Source organism: Felis catus, chromosome A1 (genome assembly GCF_018350175.1).
Source record: "Felis catus isolate Fca126 chromosome A1, F.catus_Fca126_mat1.0, whole genome shotgun sequence".
In the NCBI taxonomy this organism is placed as follows: Eukaryota; Metazoa; Chordata; class Mammalia; order Carnivora; family Felidae; genus Felis; species Felis catus.
The window spans coordinates 17747601-17764242 of NC_058368.1; the positions used below are offsets into that span (position 1 = coordinate 17747601).

Genomic DNA, 16642 nt, shown 5'->3' on the forward strand with positions numbered 1-16642 from the left:
AGAGCCCCATGTTGGGCTCTGTGCTGACAGTATGGGGCCTGCTTGGAATTCTCTCTCTGCTCCTCCCCTGCTTGTGCTCTCTCTCTCCCTCTCAAAATAAATAAACCAAAAAAAAAAAAAAAAAAAAAGAAGTCATATCAGCCTCCTGATTATTTTCTTATATTTTTGGTTTTATTCTAAAACACATTTGCTATGTTATTAATCAATAATGTTTACAAATGGCCCTTTCTTAAAGGAAGACCTGCTTGCTAAGGAGGAAAAGTGGCTACTTTCTCTCTTCTGTTGGGAAACAAAGGCAAAAATACACAGGTCACAACACATCTGAGTTCTCAACTCTGGGGCAGAAATATTTCTCCTGAGATTAAGAATCTTACTATCAAGATCTGAAAGAACTCGTCTCTAATGTTTGTGTAGACAAATCTCCCAGCAACTGGAAGGTTCACTGGCAGGTCTTTCCTCACTGTTACTATTTAATAAGAGAGTGTTCTAAGATAAATCTGTGATAAATCTCTCAACTATAATCTCCTTGAGGGCAGGGAGCAAGGAGAGGACTTCTCAAGGGGGCTGCACGAATCACATCATCCCAAGGGGTAGCTTGGGATGGTAGGAGGGGATAGATTCGTCTCCCTAATTAGCAGATTATTTCCCAAATCCTTAACTACCAGGAAATTTCAATACAATCTACAGATTTATTTAAGATGATGTTCACATAGCCGATTTATCTTAATTGCCCTTTCTTTCTTAGTGACATCAGTGATAGAATCAGTTGAACAAAGTTCATTCCTGAGAGAGGACCTAAAACGTCAGAAACAGTTAAATTTAAAATCAGTGCTTTTCTACCCCTAGATTAATATTCTAGTGGAACATACTAAGAAAACAGTTAAGAGCACCTCACACAAAAGAATAATTAGAAAAGCCAGTTGAATTTCCTGAAATTCCTTAAGTATACTATATCTAAAATGGCAGGGAACTGAGGTGTATCTATTTTCTTATGTTTATTTATTTATTTTGAGAGAGAGAGAGAGAGAGAGAGAGAGAGAGAACGCACACACACGAGCAGGGGAGGTGCAGAGAGAGAGGGAGAGTGAGAATCCCAAGCAGACTCTGCATTGTCACCACTGAGCCTGATGCAGGGCTCGATCACAGGAATGGTGAGATCATGATCTGAGCTGAAATCAAGAGTTGGACATGTAACCAACTGAGCCACATAGACACCCCATATTTTTTGTTTTTATAATGGGGATAACACTGAAAAAACTTAAGAAAAATCTTTAAAAGAGAGATTAGCCTATTCTTCTCAATAGTGTGGTGGCCATATCTTATGAAATACTGTGTCTCACAGGCTGTTAAAGAGAATTACCTTTTTCTACAATCACTGAATCCCACTGGTACAAATCACTTGTAAACCACTGAATTAAGTTTTAAAAAGGCTGAATACAAGATTGGGAATAATCCTTCTCCAAAATAACCAAACCAAAAAGGACTCTAGGAAGGAAAGAATTTAGAGCTCTTTCTTTTTCACCTATTGGGGCATTTCATTCTTTAAACGATGACCCTTAACTTGATTTTTTTCTGGGAGATGGTTCAGCCATATTCCTGTAGAGAGTAATGCCATAATTCTCCCCGGGTTATCAATGGCCAAGTATATACAGACACATGATGGCAACTTCCCTTTTAGAGGTCAAAAATTAGCAGTAGGGCTCCTTCCTTCCCTCTCATCCTCTTTCCTTTCCCTCCATGTCTCTTTTTTCTCTCTTCCCCTCCATCATTCTTCCCTCTTTCCCTCCCTTCGTTTAACCATTTCGTAGGTGGCAGATATGTGTCATGCATAAGGATCATGTTTATCTTGATTCACAATTTCATCCTAAGTCTGTGGCACAATTTTTTGATGCCAAGAATGTGCTTAATAAATATTTGTTGAATAAATAAATTTGCAGAATACCGCTCTGGGCCAAACCCTGAACTAGACGCTGAAGTTGAAAAATTCCTGTCCCATTGGTTCATCTGGAACCTACAAAGATGCACTTAGGGAAGCAGACAGAATTGGATCCATGATTATAGAGAATGGGGACTTTTTGCTAAAGCAGTACTAGAGGCATTTACTAAGCGATAACTTAAAACGGGTATGTGCATGGGCTGCCATTACTGTCATGGTCCCACTGGGATTCATGGCCCTGAAGTGAACTGGTTCTTCTCCTCTCATTCTAGAATGAATGCAGAAAACCCTTCTTGCCATGAAAAGAGAACCATAAGAAGGCTGAGTGACCGGCCAACTTGGCTGCATTTCCTTCAGAGTTGCCTGGGCGCTGCCCCATCACTTCGTCACTGGCTACACAGACCTTCCTCTGCCCGTGGCGCTTGACCAGCATCATCTAGAGTCACATTCTAGAGGGTTCCTGTGAGTAACCCTGGGCCTACCCAGTTTGGGTCTTGGGTCCTAGCGGCTGCTTGGTCTTTCTGCCATCCTCCTGGGCTAGCATGCTATTTGAGGGAATACAGGCTCCTCCTGGAGCTTCTAAATGACTTCTAGCAACTTGGACAAATTTTCTCTTTTTGTTCTCATTTTGTCCCACTGACTATAACTTGCAAATTATTTTTTCTCAAGTGTGATTAGGTTTGAAGGGAGAAAAACAGAAGTCAGGAGTGAAAGAGATGTGCCCAAAGAGATGTGACGTGGTTATTGTTCAGATTCGATGAGAAGAGATTTCTTCCCTGGTCTGAAAATTGGGAAGAAACAGACTCTCATCTTTTTCACACTGACAGGCTCGGAGTTCTCAGTAGTTCTTGAGAATCCAAGAGCATAATTTCAAGAACAGGAAACATGATGGCTTCTTAATGAAATTAAATAGCAAAATGAAAGCAATGATTACTCAAATTTACTTGGCAAATTAGCAAGACAAATTAATTGAAACACTACTTTTGATCATAAGGATATAATTAGAAAAGTCTGGTGGATGAAAATATCTCCGAGGCATGAATTAAATCAATTGGACAACCTGATTAGAGAGACCTTATGCTTAATGTGTAAATCCCAACTTACTGTTATAAAATGTAAAAGAAAGAAAAAAAGATTAATCAACCAATATTCATTAAAAATGGTCCTGTGCAGGGGCGCCTGGGTGGCGCAGTTGGTTAAGCGTCCGACTTCAGCCAGGTCACGATCTCGCGGTCTGTGAGTTCGAGCCCCGCGTCGGGCTCTGGGCTGATGGCTCAGAGCCTGGAGCCTGTTTCCGATTCTGTGTCTCCTTCTCTCTCTGCCCTTCCCCCATTCATGCTCTGTCTCTCTCTGTCCCAAAAATAAATAAACGTTGAAAAAAAAATTAAAAAAAAAAATGGTCCTGTGCAAATAACATGAATAATAACAGCAAACGTCTACTGTATTTTTATTATGTGAAGATACTGTGTTACCTTACATATTATTCTTATCACTTACACTGTTTTCTTCTCTTAAAAAGTAACACTTACACAGCATGAGCTGCTACTGACCCTTAATCTGCAGCCACGGACTTCGTGATGGAAGGGCACCAAGTCCAACCACAACAAAAAGCCAGACTTCGTGATGGAAGGGCACCAAGTCCAACCACAACAAAAAGCCAGACTGAGATGCCTTTTCCGTTCGTAGCCTCGTCTTCCGCTTACAGATGCCACTACTTCTCAGTAAAATCTGGTTCCGTAAAACTCTGAACCCATCCACGCTCGGCCACAAGAAGCCATTTGGTATACGGTAACCCCTGACAGCTCTTATTCTTTCAAGTTGGCCCAATCAGACTGAGAAGAGGGACTTTTATTCCATTGCTGGGACTGGGGAGAGACTCCCCCTCTCTTCTATGACACGAACAGGCTACAAGTGCCAAATGTAATCGTCGATGAGAAGAAGAGAGCCAGCCTCAAGATGGAGGAGAAGAACCCCCACGCGGCAGGTCTCCGGTTTGGGAAAAACCTGGGCCCTGGACAACATCTTTGAGCCCCTGGATCAGTCAAGTCTGCAGCTCACCTTAGCTCTGGCCTTGCTGTAATAAGAGATGGTAAATATTTTCTTTGTGTAAGCCAGCTGGAATCAGCTCTTTGTAACCTAAAGCTAAAGCCCCCTAGTGTATATAAAACAAAATGGATATTAAACTAAATTCTAGCAAAGTACAAAAAACTAATTTTCTCTCTCTACAGAGGACAAACTGAAGGTTGTCCCAGAGGGAAACGGGGTAGGGAGATGGGCAAAACAAGTAAAGGGGTGGGGGAGATACAGGCTTCCAGTGGTGGAATGAACAAGACACGGGAATTAAAGGCACAGCGCAGGGAATATAGTCAAGGACTAACAGTATTGTGTAGTGGCAGATGATGTCTGCACTTGTGGTGAGCATAGCGTGACGAACAGAGATGTTGGATCACGGTGCTGTACATGCGAAACGAATGTAACATTGTGTGTCAGCTACACTCAAATAAAAAGTTTTTAAAAATATAATTTTCTTTATAAATTGGGTGATTTTGTTTCAAAGTATGGCTGCTGACCCCCTGCACCTGAATCACCCGAGATACTTGTTTAAAACACAAATGAGAGGATCACCTGGGAGGCTCAGTCGGTTGAGCGTCCGACTTCAGCTCAGGTCGTGATCTCACGGGTTGTGAGTTCGAGGTCCGCGTCAGGCTCTGCGCTGACAGCTTGGAGCCTGCTTCAGATTCTTTGTCTCCCTGCCTCTCTGCCCCTCCCCCGGTTGCGCTCTGTCTCTCTCTCTTTCTCTCAAAAATAAACACTTTAAAAAATTTTTAATAAAAAATAAATACAACAGGGGCGCCTGGGTGGCGCAGTCGGTTAAGCGTCCGACTTCAGCCAGGTCACGATCTCGCGGTCCGGGAGTTCGAGCCCCGCGTCGGGCTCTGGGCTGACGGCTCAGAGCCTGGAGCCTGTTTCCGATTCTGTGTCTCCCTCTCTCTCTGCCCCTCCCCCGTTCATGCTCTGTCTCTCTCTGTCCCAAAAATAAATAAACGTTGAAAAAATAAATAAATAAATAAAACAAATGAGAGAAACTAGTCGGCCTCTGATTCTAATGCTTCTAAAGGGTGAAAGCTACTGTCAAGGCAAGCTGTACAATTTTAGCTGCGTAATTTAGAAATTCATTAGGCAGCCTGCTTGTGCTCTGGTTTCCTTGTTTCACAAATACGTGTATTCAAACGTGCTCCTTGCTGCTCCATAAAGAAGAATGATCCAGAGGTAAACAGTAACAATCTTTGATTTGCAAAAGTGGGTATTTTTGTGAAATTGCTCCAAAGCTTTGCACTTAACTCTTGAGAAAGAATCAACAGCCTTATAAAGTTGTTTTCACGGCACACACAAAAATCCTCCCCAAGTCTCCTTGCCAAGGAAAAAAGACACTTCATTTTCTTTAATTTTTATTTGTTTATTTTTGAGAGAGAGAGATAGACAGAGACAGAGAGAGACAGAGAGAGAGAGGGAGAGAGAAAATCCCAAGCAGTCTCTGTGCTGATTGACTCGGGGCCACGAACCATGGGATCATGATCTGAGCCGAAATCAACAGTTGGACACTTAACCAATGAAGCCACCAGGCACTCGGGAAGAAGGCATTTTAAAAAGTAGATTCTATTAGACTCCTACCACATTACCTTAAAACCACAAATGTGAGTTTTTGTGAAATCTGTTCCTTGCTCAACTACGTCTTATATGTTTGGACTCAGTTTAAACCCCTGGGAAGCCCTTCCTACCTTCACCCCACCAGCATTCCTCCTTCCTCCACTGTGCCTGCTTGGGCTCTTTCCCTCTTCTCCTTGGCCTCCCTGTAGCCTAAAACACACCCACACTCACTCTTTATCTACCTAAACACTTCACAGCCTTGAAGGCTCAGCTAAAAATACTCCTTCCTTAGGAAGCCTCCAGGAGAGGTCAAGTCCCCTTGAATTGTGACATAGCAACTAACTAAAATACCAGTTAGGCTGCGTTCAGCTGCTAGTACGAGAAAGGCTGCCTTGGGGCGCCTGGGTGGCTCAGCTGGTGAAGCGCCAGACTCTTGATTTCGGCTCAGGTCATGATCTCAAGGTTCGTGAGATCGAGCCCAGTGTTGGGCTCTGCACTGACATCTCAGAGTCTACTTGAGATTCTTTATCTTCCCCCTCTCTGCCCCTTCCCTGCTTGTTCTCTCTCTCTCTCTCTCTCTCTCTCAAAATAAGTTAACATTTCTAAAAGAGAGAGAAAGGATGCCTTTAAAATTACCCAGTAAGGAAATGAATCACCATGTATTATGTACTATGTGTCGGCAAGGTTGAAAGCTCCTAGGGAAGTCATGCTTCAGGGGTGGCTGAACCCCTGCTGGTTCCTCTGCCCACCCCTTCCCCCTGGAGGCTGTCCCCACCTGCCATTCTACCTAGTCAGAGGCGGCTGCTGGAGGGAGGGGGGAGCATGGCTTCTGGTGCCTTTCCCTTAGGCATATGATCCCTTCTTCTCCCAAAGCCTCTGGAAACATCTCCTGCAATATCACTGGTCTAAATGGGCTTACGCCGCCCCATCCCAAGCTTGTATTAAGAGGTAAGATGACCAAGATGAAGTTAGAGAGTTGGCCACCTAATTCGCAACGTGCACAACATGAAGAGGGTAGTAAGTATACAGCAGACTAGGTCAAGTGGACAGGGCTGCTCAGCGCGATCGGTGCCCTGTGTCCCGACCAGCTGTCTGGGAGGCTGAAGGGATCAATCAATGAGTCTATCTGAAATGAACCTATTTCTGGAGTGGCGGGGGCATGCTTTGGTTGAGATCAGGGGTCCTCAGACTGTGGCCCCACCACCTGTTTTTGTAAAAACAAATTTACGGGAACACGGTCACACCCACTCGCGCATGGAGTGTCTCTCATGCTACAAACGCAGAGCTGAATAGTTGCAACACAGACCATATGGCTCCGAAAGCTGCAAACAGTCACTAGCCGGCTCTTCACAGAGCTGTTTCCCTGCCTCTGGCTTAGAATCACCGACCAGAATGGAACGATGCTGGCAAGGCAACCACAAGGTCCGCTGCAGTGCCTTCCTTTCCGACACTCTTCCTTTCCGACACACTGATGGTGTATATTATCTTCTTGAACACCTGGCTCTTCTGGTAGGTTCTGGTTCCCTGACGGCAATGCATGGGGTCTTTCAAAATGCCTTGGTGATGCCATGTCCTCAACACCTAGCACAGGGCCTGGCAGGCAGTAAGCACTTCAGAAATATTTGTCGGCTGGGTAACTGAATGAACACACTCCTTAAGTAATCTTCCATATAAAAACAAAGGGGATGGTTTCTTGAGTGACCCACATCCCACAATAAGGACCGCATGAACCTTAACAACATTAACGTTTCCCAGGCCTCAGGGGGAAGATGTGCCCACACAGTCTCCTGGGAGAGGCAGCAGCCATGAGATTGGCTTCTCAGAAGCAGTAGAGGCAGTGTGGCTCTGGCAACTGGCACGCACACCATTAAAAACATGGGCCCCAGGGCCAGCCTTAGTGAGAATGCTCCCCCTCGCACACGTGCTGTGGCTCCCAACTGCGGTCCTGGGTTCTCCCAAGTGAGCACCAGAATCTGTGCCTTCGCTCCGCTGAAGTTCAGTCTCCATCAGCGTGCAAGGAAACAGTCGCCATTTTTTAAAGATAGAACACAGAGGCAGTTTTGCAGGACCGAGGACTCGTTTTATCTGTAGATGATGCCAGTTTCCATTTTTTCCTCACCATCTCGCTAAGACACATTAAAAAAAAAAAAATCTTGGTGTGGCAAAACTTAAAACCACCAGAGTTTTTAAATTGTTAAAATGGCTTCGGTGAGTTTAGTAACATAAGAAATTATTACCAGTAGTAAAGAGGCAAGTCTTTTTTTTTTTAAGTCTGATATTCAAGTGTTTAATCCACAATGCTGGGAAGATATGAACTACTGAGATGCAGTAATGAAAATTGCAAAAAACAGGATATGGGTTTCATTACAACCTGCTAATTAATACAGCAACACGCAATAGCAAGAGATCAGCAAGAACAGTATTCTAATCAAGTTGAGGCATGTGTGAAACGGCCAAGAATGCTTCAAACACCAGAGAAAGAAAAATGCCAAATGCTATATTAAAATATCTCCCCTGGACACAGTTTGCTTTCCAAAAAAACCAACCGACCAACCAACCAACCAACCAACAAAAAAAGGTAAAAAACTGAAAAACAAACAAAAACCAAGCTGACACTCAACTTTGTGCCAGCATTTTCCTCTGCATTTATGGCAATCACAAACTGATCCAGGAAAGCCTTAGGAGAAAGCCTTAGGAAAGCCTTATGGAGGAGGCAAGAAAGAGCGATCCGAAATCTCTTATACTTTTTTATCCATGCAAATTCGTAGTATTTAACGTACCAACTTCTCCGCCAAAAGAGCTAGTATTATTTTGAGGGAAGCAGGGTGTTTGTCATCCAATGAGTCAAACAAATCATGCTTTATTTTCAAATCCACAGAACTCTGATATGGTATCACATCGGTCCATTTGCCTCAGTATCGGACAGAAATTTTTTTCACAGAAGTTCTACCATACAATTTTTTAATGATGATTTGGGATATAACAGTAATACTGACATTAGACCACCTCCCTCAAATATTTCTTCTTAGAGTGTTTAATGTGAAAAGCGAATGTTTAAGTTAGTACCTGACTATGAACCAATATCCTTATATTAGGGAAAAGTATATTTGCTATTGTTTGGCAGTAATCCTCGATGTGGGAACACCGATTCCAAAAAAACATCCTCAGAAAACAATTCAATAAAGAGAAGGCTTACTTGCGTTAAGTTTTTCATTATGATATGCCTTAAAATAACAGAGGCTGGAATAGACAGGATACTTAACTAGAAAGAAATAAGGAAGTGTTGGCGTAAAAGTTAGGTTTATCAACCGAGGGAAATATAATCCAATTAGTACAAGTTATCATGATGCAAGCCATATCGTCCTATGCTACCTTTTTAATGGACTGCTAGGTAGAACACACTAGAGCTACAAGTGAAAATGTCTGAAGTTTCCAGAAAAAGTCATGAGGTGTCCTTCAGCAGTGTGTGAACTTCCTACTATTCAATTCTCCTACCCCTGTGGCCTCCTGATGGACTGTTCTCATGCCTCCCTGGTGCTCTCGCTCTGCCGTGTTCCTGGCTTGCAAGATGCTTCTGTCTGCTGCCAGACGACCCTCGTGCATCACTGTGTTCAAGACCCAGCACTCCCACAAAGCTGTCTATTACTCTGGAGTGAGATCGCTTTGGATTTCTTAGCCCTTGAGAAATCTCAGGCAGGCTATAAATTCCACAGAGTTCTTTTCAGCACCCGCAATAAGTAATTGACACATGATTTTTGAATGAATTGATCAATGCATATAAACTCCTCAGAGCAGGGGCTCTATCTAAGCTTTGTATCCACAATACTTCCCACAGTTCAGGCAAACGGTAGATTGGCATAATTTCACTCAACAAATGGATAAGCGAGTGTGTGCGTATTGTTACACATGACTGCTAGCTGCACTACAGGGTGTGTTTTTCTCTCTTATCTCTCTTCCACTCTCTGCTTCTAGGAAAAGTCACATACGGTTCTTTTCTAAAAGGAGTGTCATTGACGAAGGAAACTTACCCAGGTCAAACTGGCCAGAGACATAGCCACAAGTCTGACGGACTTCCTCGCTGTCCCAGCCCAAGGGGTAGAGGGCACAGCCAGCACCGATCAACAAGCCTGCAAAGAGATAAGCCAAGAGGGCTTTACTGGTACTCCTCTGCATCTCCAGGTAAAGGCAGCCGCATGGAGGGGGAGTCGGTATTAGCGATACAACAAAAGGGCACGGTGTCCGCGTTTTGGAAAGCACCAGCCACTGCTCCTTAAAGCAATCTAAGGCCAGTTTGATTCCATGAACAACTGCGGGTCTGCTCAAAAGGAAAACAAAAACAGAAACAAAAACAAACCCCCTGATAGCTCAGTTTGGTTCGACTTTGCCTTTTAAAGCATCAAAAGCCTTGACTTTGGCACATGGATCGGACCTGTTAGCTGTACTCCCAGCCGTTAGAACTCTGGTGAAAAGTTGAGAATCAGGGAGCGTTCATCCATCACAGAAATAACCTAGGAGACAGATACTTCCACAATCATCTAAGTCCTCCTTGCAGCTAAGACCAAAAGTATTGATGATTGAACTGAAGAAGGTGGTGGTTTTATTTCGATGTAAATGAAGTTATCGTGGCAGCTCACTCTGAGCTGACAGCTTTTGATCGGCACGTCTGCAGTTCTGTATCGAAGTCTAACACGGTTTGGCGAGAAGCTGAATGAGACTTAGGCCCTCAACACCGGAATCCGAGGGCTAATCGGAAAGCACCCATCCTGTCGCATCAGTCCGCGGGCACTGTCATCGTCCGTAAGTCCCACAAGTGTGCTGGCCCTGTAGGACCACCACATACATAGTCTGATTGGTGAGAACACCAGCACTGCCTGAGAGAATGTGGGGTATAAGGCGCTAGACGAGGGAGCCCCTTAAATGAGAAAATCCACTCACGTCGTAACACAGAGGCGGGATGACAGGGCCCCAAACGCCGCTGGAAGAGACGTGCAGAATTTCTGTATTTGAGTCCCTTTCTGTCCCCCTCTTGCTTCTTGGGCTCCTGGTAGATGACCCGAGCGGTTCTAACCCATACACACGGCCTGTTTACGGTTATCTAAGGAGAAGCGGCTTCCCAAACCCTTCCCAACCTCTACGCTGAGCTGTGTGGACAGACACCCCCTATGAACCGACACAAATCTCCCCCTCCCCACAATCTGTCCCTTGGTCAACGGTAAAACAACCGTTTAATGCTGAGGGCCTGTGATCCGAGGGAAGGCCTACAAAGAATCACAGAAACTGCAAATCACTAATTCCAGGATGGCTTCGATGCAGTTGGATCGATCTGAATTGTGTCGAGGCTGAAAAATCACTCGGCGACGGTATGAGGTTTTGCCGACTAAGCGAATGCCCCAGGGACTGGTTTCTCCAGGACAGTATTTGTAGCTCTCTGAAGACAACTCTAACAAGTTATCCATCACCAGGTAAAGAGATAATTAGTGAGGAGGCCAAAGTTTGTGTGAGTTGAGTTCCATGAGTGTTCAAAACATAATGTGGTACCATTTCCATGATAACCCAGTTCTTAAATTAATAAGGGACACTATTTTTTTGAGAACTTGTGAGCAATTTTTTGAAGGATGACAAACGCAGAAAGAGAAAATTTTCAAATGTGAAAAAAAAAAAAGAAAAATCGTGACATCGAAATCATCAGTTTTCTCTTTTTCTGATAGGGAAAGAAATGATAAATAGCCTCATTTGCTAATGTCCTTTTCAGATGGCGGGAAAATGTGTCACGTATCCACGAAAGTGCCTGTTTTGATTCATGTGATGCCAGGCACTTTGGGAAACTAAATAGAATTTTACATATGGAGCAAATTGGCGTGTGGTTTTCCAAGCGGCGGAATGCTTGGCAGTCAGGGTTCTTTTGTGGAATATTGAGCTGTCTTTATGACACTACGAAATGCAGATCCAACCATATAAATGAAGAACAATTTCATACATAGAAATTTATGTAATGTGCATGATTGTAAAAAATACCACGGGCATAGCTGACATTAAAAACAGAAGTGTTCGGAGCACGTAGGTGGCTCAGTTGGTGAGGCTTCTGAGTCTTGATTTCTGCTCAGGTCATGATCTCACAGTTTGTGAGATCAAGTCCCATATTGGGCTCTGTCCCTATGCTTAGGGTTCTCTCTCTCTGCCCCTCCCCTGCTTGCACTCACCCACCCACTCACTCACTCTCTCTCTCTCACAATAAATAAATCAACATTAAAAAAAAAAAGAGTATTCAGGGGACAGCAACTAGCTTATCTTGGTTTTTGTATTAATATTTATGTAGTGTTTGTATGTTTTGTCATCTGCTAAGGTTTGCTAACAGCAAAAATACTGCAGATTATAAAGGTCTGAGAAACATTTCTGAGAGAAAAATGTATGTTGCAAACCGATCAGTCTAATTGGTTCTTGCAGTTTTAGGTTCCGTAGGTAAACATCGGTGGCCTCCAGCTCCCTTTCTGCTTGTTTTATGTCATGGAGACAGCAAGTCTTAGATTAAATTCAGCCAAATATCTAATGATGTTTCCTAGTCGGCTGGCACAAAAAACAGTCAGATGACCAATTCTGCAAGCCCAGTGAAACCCTCTTCCCCAAATCCATCACATAGTCACTCGAACAAGGACATTCAACACACTGTAAATACAACAAATCTTCAACCGGCAGGTTTAGGACACGTTAGGTCAAATCAGGCAATATCTTCCATTTAAAGGAATGGGGGACAGGGTCCAAAGAGAGTTTAGACCTGGACTGCCCAATGCAGTAGCCATGAACCACATGTCGTGAGTTCAAATTTAAGTTTATTAAATTGAACTCAAAACTCATTTCTTCAATTGCGCTGGCCACATTTCAAGTGCCTGATAGCCACAGGGAACTGTTGGCTACCACACCGGACTATTTTCACAATTACAGCAAGTGTTACTGAAGAAGGCTCTTCTAGACCCAAGAGACCATCTCAAAAGGATGCTGGGCTGGACAGATCCTTATACCCTAAGCTTAATACTACTTATTCATGAAAATCACCCCGGCTCTTTTAGATTCTCCCTTTCTAGGTGGGGCTAGAGATCAAGAAACTACATTTCAAAACTCTTCTGCTGGCAGAAATTCTGGCTTATGTTCTCTCAATGAGAAGCCATCGTGCGGGATTCAGAAGGTAAAAGAGAAAACTAAACCAATTCCCCATTGGCAGCTGCAACTAGGGACATGTCTTTCTGTAGACCGTAGACATAAGATTTGGGGAGTGACTTCCCCCAAAAGTGAGGAGGCAGCCTCCTCAACATCACTCACTAAGGGCAGATCATCAGCTGTAGTTTCTTTCTACCCTTGCACTTCCTGATTTCCTGAATTCCTCTCTGTCCTTCACTTCCCCAAACCTAAGAGGTCTGTGAAACTTTAAATCCCTGGACTACATCCCTTTCTACTTGAAACACCTACAGTGGTTTCTTTCACTGCTCAAACTCTGGCCAGTACACGCCCAACTCATGCTGATACAGGTCTTTCTATCCTACCCTATTACTTGCACGTTATTCATTTTCTCAGTTAAAAATTCTCTCTAGTACAACTTACACTGATTAATAAGCCTCAGTAAGTATTGATTGATATTAGAAGGTTTTGTGTTAATCCTCTGTGGTGTGGTCTCTGGTTAGGGAATTTATGCTAATCAATCTTTCCTGGAGTGTGAATTTCTGAAGCGAATACTCCAAATGTTAACCAACTGCCCTTAGTGTGTCTATTGGAGCCAACTAGCATTTTATTGTCCATACTGAAGTTACTATATTGTGACATAAAGTTAGAGATGATTTAATATACAAGTGAGAGCATCCTTTTTATTATCATTGAAGTATTACCCACATACAACATCTTACTAGTTTCAGGTGTACATCACAGCGATCTGATAGTTTTATACATTACGAAATGATCTTCCTGATAAGTCTAGTTACCATCTGTAACCATATGATTATTACAATATTACTGACTATACTCCCTATGCTGTACATTACATCCTCATGACTTACTTATTTTATAACTGAAAGGTTGTACCTCTTAATCCCCTCTACCTGTTTTGCCCAACTCCTTCCCCTCCCTCTCTGGTAATCAACAATCTGTTTCCTAGATCTGTGAATCTGTTTCTGTTTTGTTTTGCTGGTTTATTTGTTTTGTTTTGTTAGATTCCACATATAAGTAGAATCATACGGTATTTGTCTTTCTCTGATTTACTTCACTTAGCATAATAACATTTAGGTCCATCCATATTGTTGCAAATGGCAAGAGTTCATTCTTTTTCATGGCTGAGTAATATTCCATGATATATATCTCACATCTTCCTTATCTATTTATGTATTAATGGACACTCAGGTTGTTTCTGTATCTTGGCTACTATACATAATGCTGCAGTGAACATAGGGGTACATATATCTTTTTGAATTAGTATTTTCATTTTCTTCAGATAAATACCCAGAAATGGAAAGCTGCTAGATTGTATGTTAGCTCTATTTTTAATTTTTTGAGAACTTCCATACTGTTTTCCATTATGGCTGCACTAATATTTTGTTCTTACCAACAGTGCAAAAGGGCTCGATTTGCTCCACATCCTTGCCAACATTGGTTATTTTTTTGTTCTTTTGATAATAGCCAATCTCACTGGTGTGAGGTGATATCTCATGTGGTTTTGGTTTGCATTTCCCTGATGATTAGTGAGCTTGACATCTTTTCATGTGCCTGTTGGCCATCTATATATGTTCTTTGGGAAAATGTCTATTCAAAGTCCTCTGCTCATTTTTCAATTGGGTTGTTTGTTTTTGTTTTTGTTTTAAGTAGACTCCATGCCCAACATGGGGCTTGAACTCATGACCCTGAGATCTAGAGCTGCATGCTCTACAGACTGAGCCAGTCAGGCGCCCTCGTCTTTTGTTTTGTTTTTTTTTTTTAATATTAAGTTGGGTAAGTTCTTTATATAATTTTGGATATTAACCCCTTATTGGATATACCATTTGCAAATATCTTCTCCAATGCCACGGGTTGCCTGTTCATTTTGTTGATGGTTTCCTTTGCTGTGCGGAAGCTTTTTAGTTTGATAAAATCTCATTTGCTTATTTTAGTTTTCGTTGCCTTTGCCTGAGGAGACCGGTCCAAAAAAATATTGCTGAGACCAATGTCAAAAAGCATCAATGCTTTCTTCTGCAAATTTTGTGGTTTCAGGTCTTACATTCAAGTCTTCAGTCCATTTTGAGTTTATTTTTATGTAAGTTGTAAGAGAGTGATCAAATTCATTCTCTTACATGTAGCTGTTCAGTTTTCCCAGCACCATTTATGGAAGAGACTATCCTTTCTCCATTGTATGTTCTTGCCACCTTTGTCATAGATTAATGGACCGTATATGCATGGACTTATTTCCAATACTACGTTGAATAAAAGTGAGGAGAGTGGGCGTCCGTGTCCTGTTCCGGACTTTCATCATCACTGAGTAGTACAATGTTAGCTGTGGGTTTATCATATATGACCTTTGTCATGTTGAGGTATGTTCCTTCTATACCCATTTTGTTGAGAGGTTTTTTTTTTTTAATCGAAAATTAAAGTCTAATCTTGTCAAATACTTTTTCTGCACCTATTGAGATGATCATATGATTTTTGTCCTTGGTTTTGTTATTGTGATATATCACATTAATGTGCTATATACAACATCGATTGATCTGCAGATGTAAACCTGCGGTGCATTCCTACAATAAATCCCACTTGACTGTGGTATAGAATCCTTTTAATGTATCGTTGAATACAGTTGGCTAATAATTTGCTGAAGCTTTCTGCATCCAAGTTCATTGGGAATATTGGCTTATAACTTTCTTTCTTTTTTTTTGTGGTGTCAGTGTTTGGTTTTATTTATTTATTTATTTTTTTAATTTTTTTTTTCAACGTTTATTTATTTTTGGGACAGAGAGAGACAGAGGATGAACGGGGGAGGGGCAGAGAGAGAGGGAGACACAGAATCGGAAACAGGCTCCAGGCTCTGAGCCATCAGCCCAGAGCCCGACGCGGGGCTCGAACTCACGGACCGTGAGATCGTGACCTGGCTGAAGTCGGACGCTTAACCGACTGCGCCACCCAGGCGCCCCAGTGTTTGGTTTTAATACCAGGGTAATGCTGGTCTCATAAAATGAATTTGGAAGCATTCCTTCCTCTTAAATTTTTGTGGAATAATGGAGAAGGATGGGTACTAACTGTTCTTCAAATGTTTGGTAGATTGACCTGTGAAGGTATCTGATCCTGAACTTTTGTTTTTTGTAGGATTCTTAGGTTATTAATTCAAGTTTATTACTTGTACTAGGTCTATTCAGATTTTCTATTTCTTCATAATTTTGGAAAGTTGTGTGTTTCTAGGAATTTATCCATGGCTGCTTTAATGGCGATAACTTCTTTAGTGTTTGCTTGTCTAGGAAACTGTCTTGCCTTTAATTCTGAGTGCCTTCGTGTGGATCTCTCTGGATTCATCTGATTTTGGACTCTCTGTGTCTCCTGGACCTGCATGTCTATTTCCTTCCCCAGGTTAAGGGAATTCTTAACCATTATTTCTTCAAGGATGTTTTTTCATGAAGGTTTGATTCTGGGGTTTTATCTTGTTCTTTCGTTTGGCACATGCTCCTTTGTCTCATTTTGTTTGACTTTCTGTATTGTATTTGTTTCTACGAATTAGGCAGAACAGCTACCTCTCCCGGTCTTGAAGGAGTGGGCTTGTGTAGGAGCATCCCCTGTGTAGACTGCAGGTGCCTGGTGGCTTTGGCAAGCTGGCTGCAGATGCAGCAGGCTAAGGCAGGTGGCGGAGGGGTCCCTGGGTGAGACCGTGGGGTCCCCCGGACAGGAGGGCTGGGGCTGGAGAGAGCACCGGGACCACCTTGATTGGATGGCTGAGGCTGGGGTGGGAATGGGCACATTCCTGTGGCATGCCACACCCGTGCCTCGTTGGGGGAATGGCTGGAGCTTATGTGAGCCAGGGGCCCATTGCATTAGAGACTAGCAGGCCAGCTGGAGTATGGACCC

At 42.8% G+C, this 16642-nt stretch overlaps 1 protein-coding gene across 3 annotated transcripts in view; it reads right to left on the reverse strand.

The window, feature by feature from the left end:
- The window catches only part of LHFPL6 (LHFPL tetraspan subfamily member 6), a 251418-nt gene that overhangs the window by 20423 nt on the left and 214353 nt on the right, over positions 1 to 16642 (reverse strand). The window contains exons 3-4 of one of the 3 annotated variants that reach the window (XM_045052338.1): positions 9613 to 9711; positions 7685 to 7710 (exon numbers count right to left, since the gene is read on the reverse strand). The exons of 1 other annotated variant lie outside the window; for it this stretch is intronic. In XM_045052338.1, the coding sequence (XP_044908273.1) occupies positions 7700 to 7710; positions 9613 to 9711 (110 nt within the window). In that variant the 3' untranslated portion in view covers positions 7685 to 7699. Of the gene's footprint in view, positions 1 to 7684; positions 7711 to 9612; positions 9712 to 16642 lie in introns of those variants that run through there. One more of the 3 variants, XM_003980348.6, reaches the window with a different exon arrangement.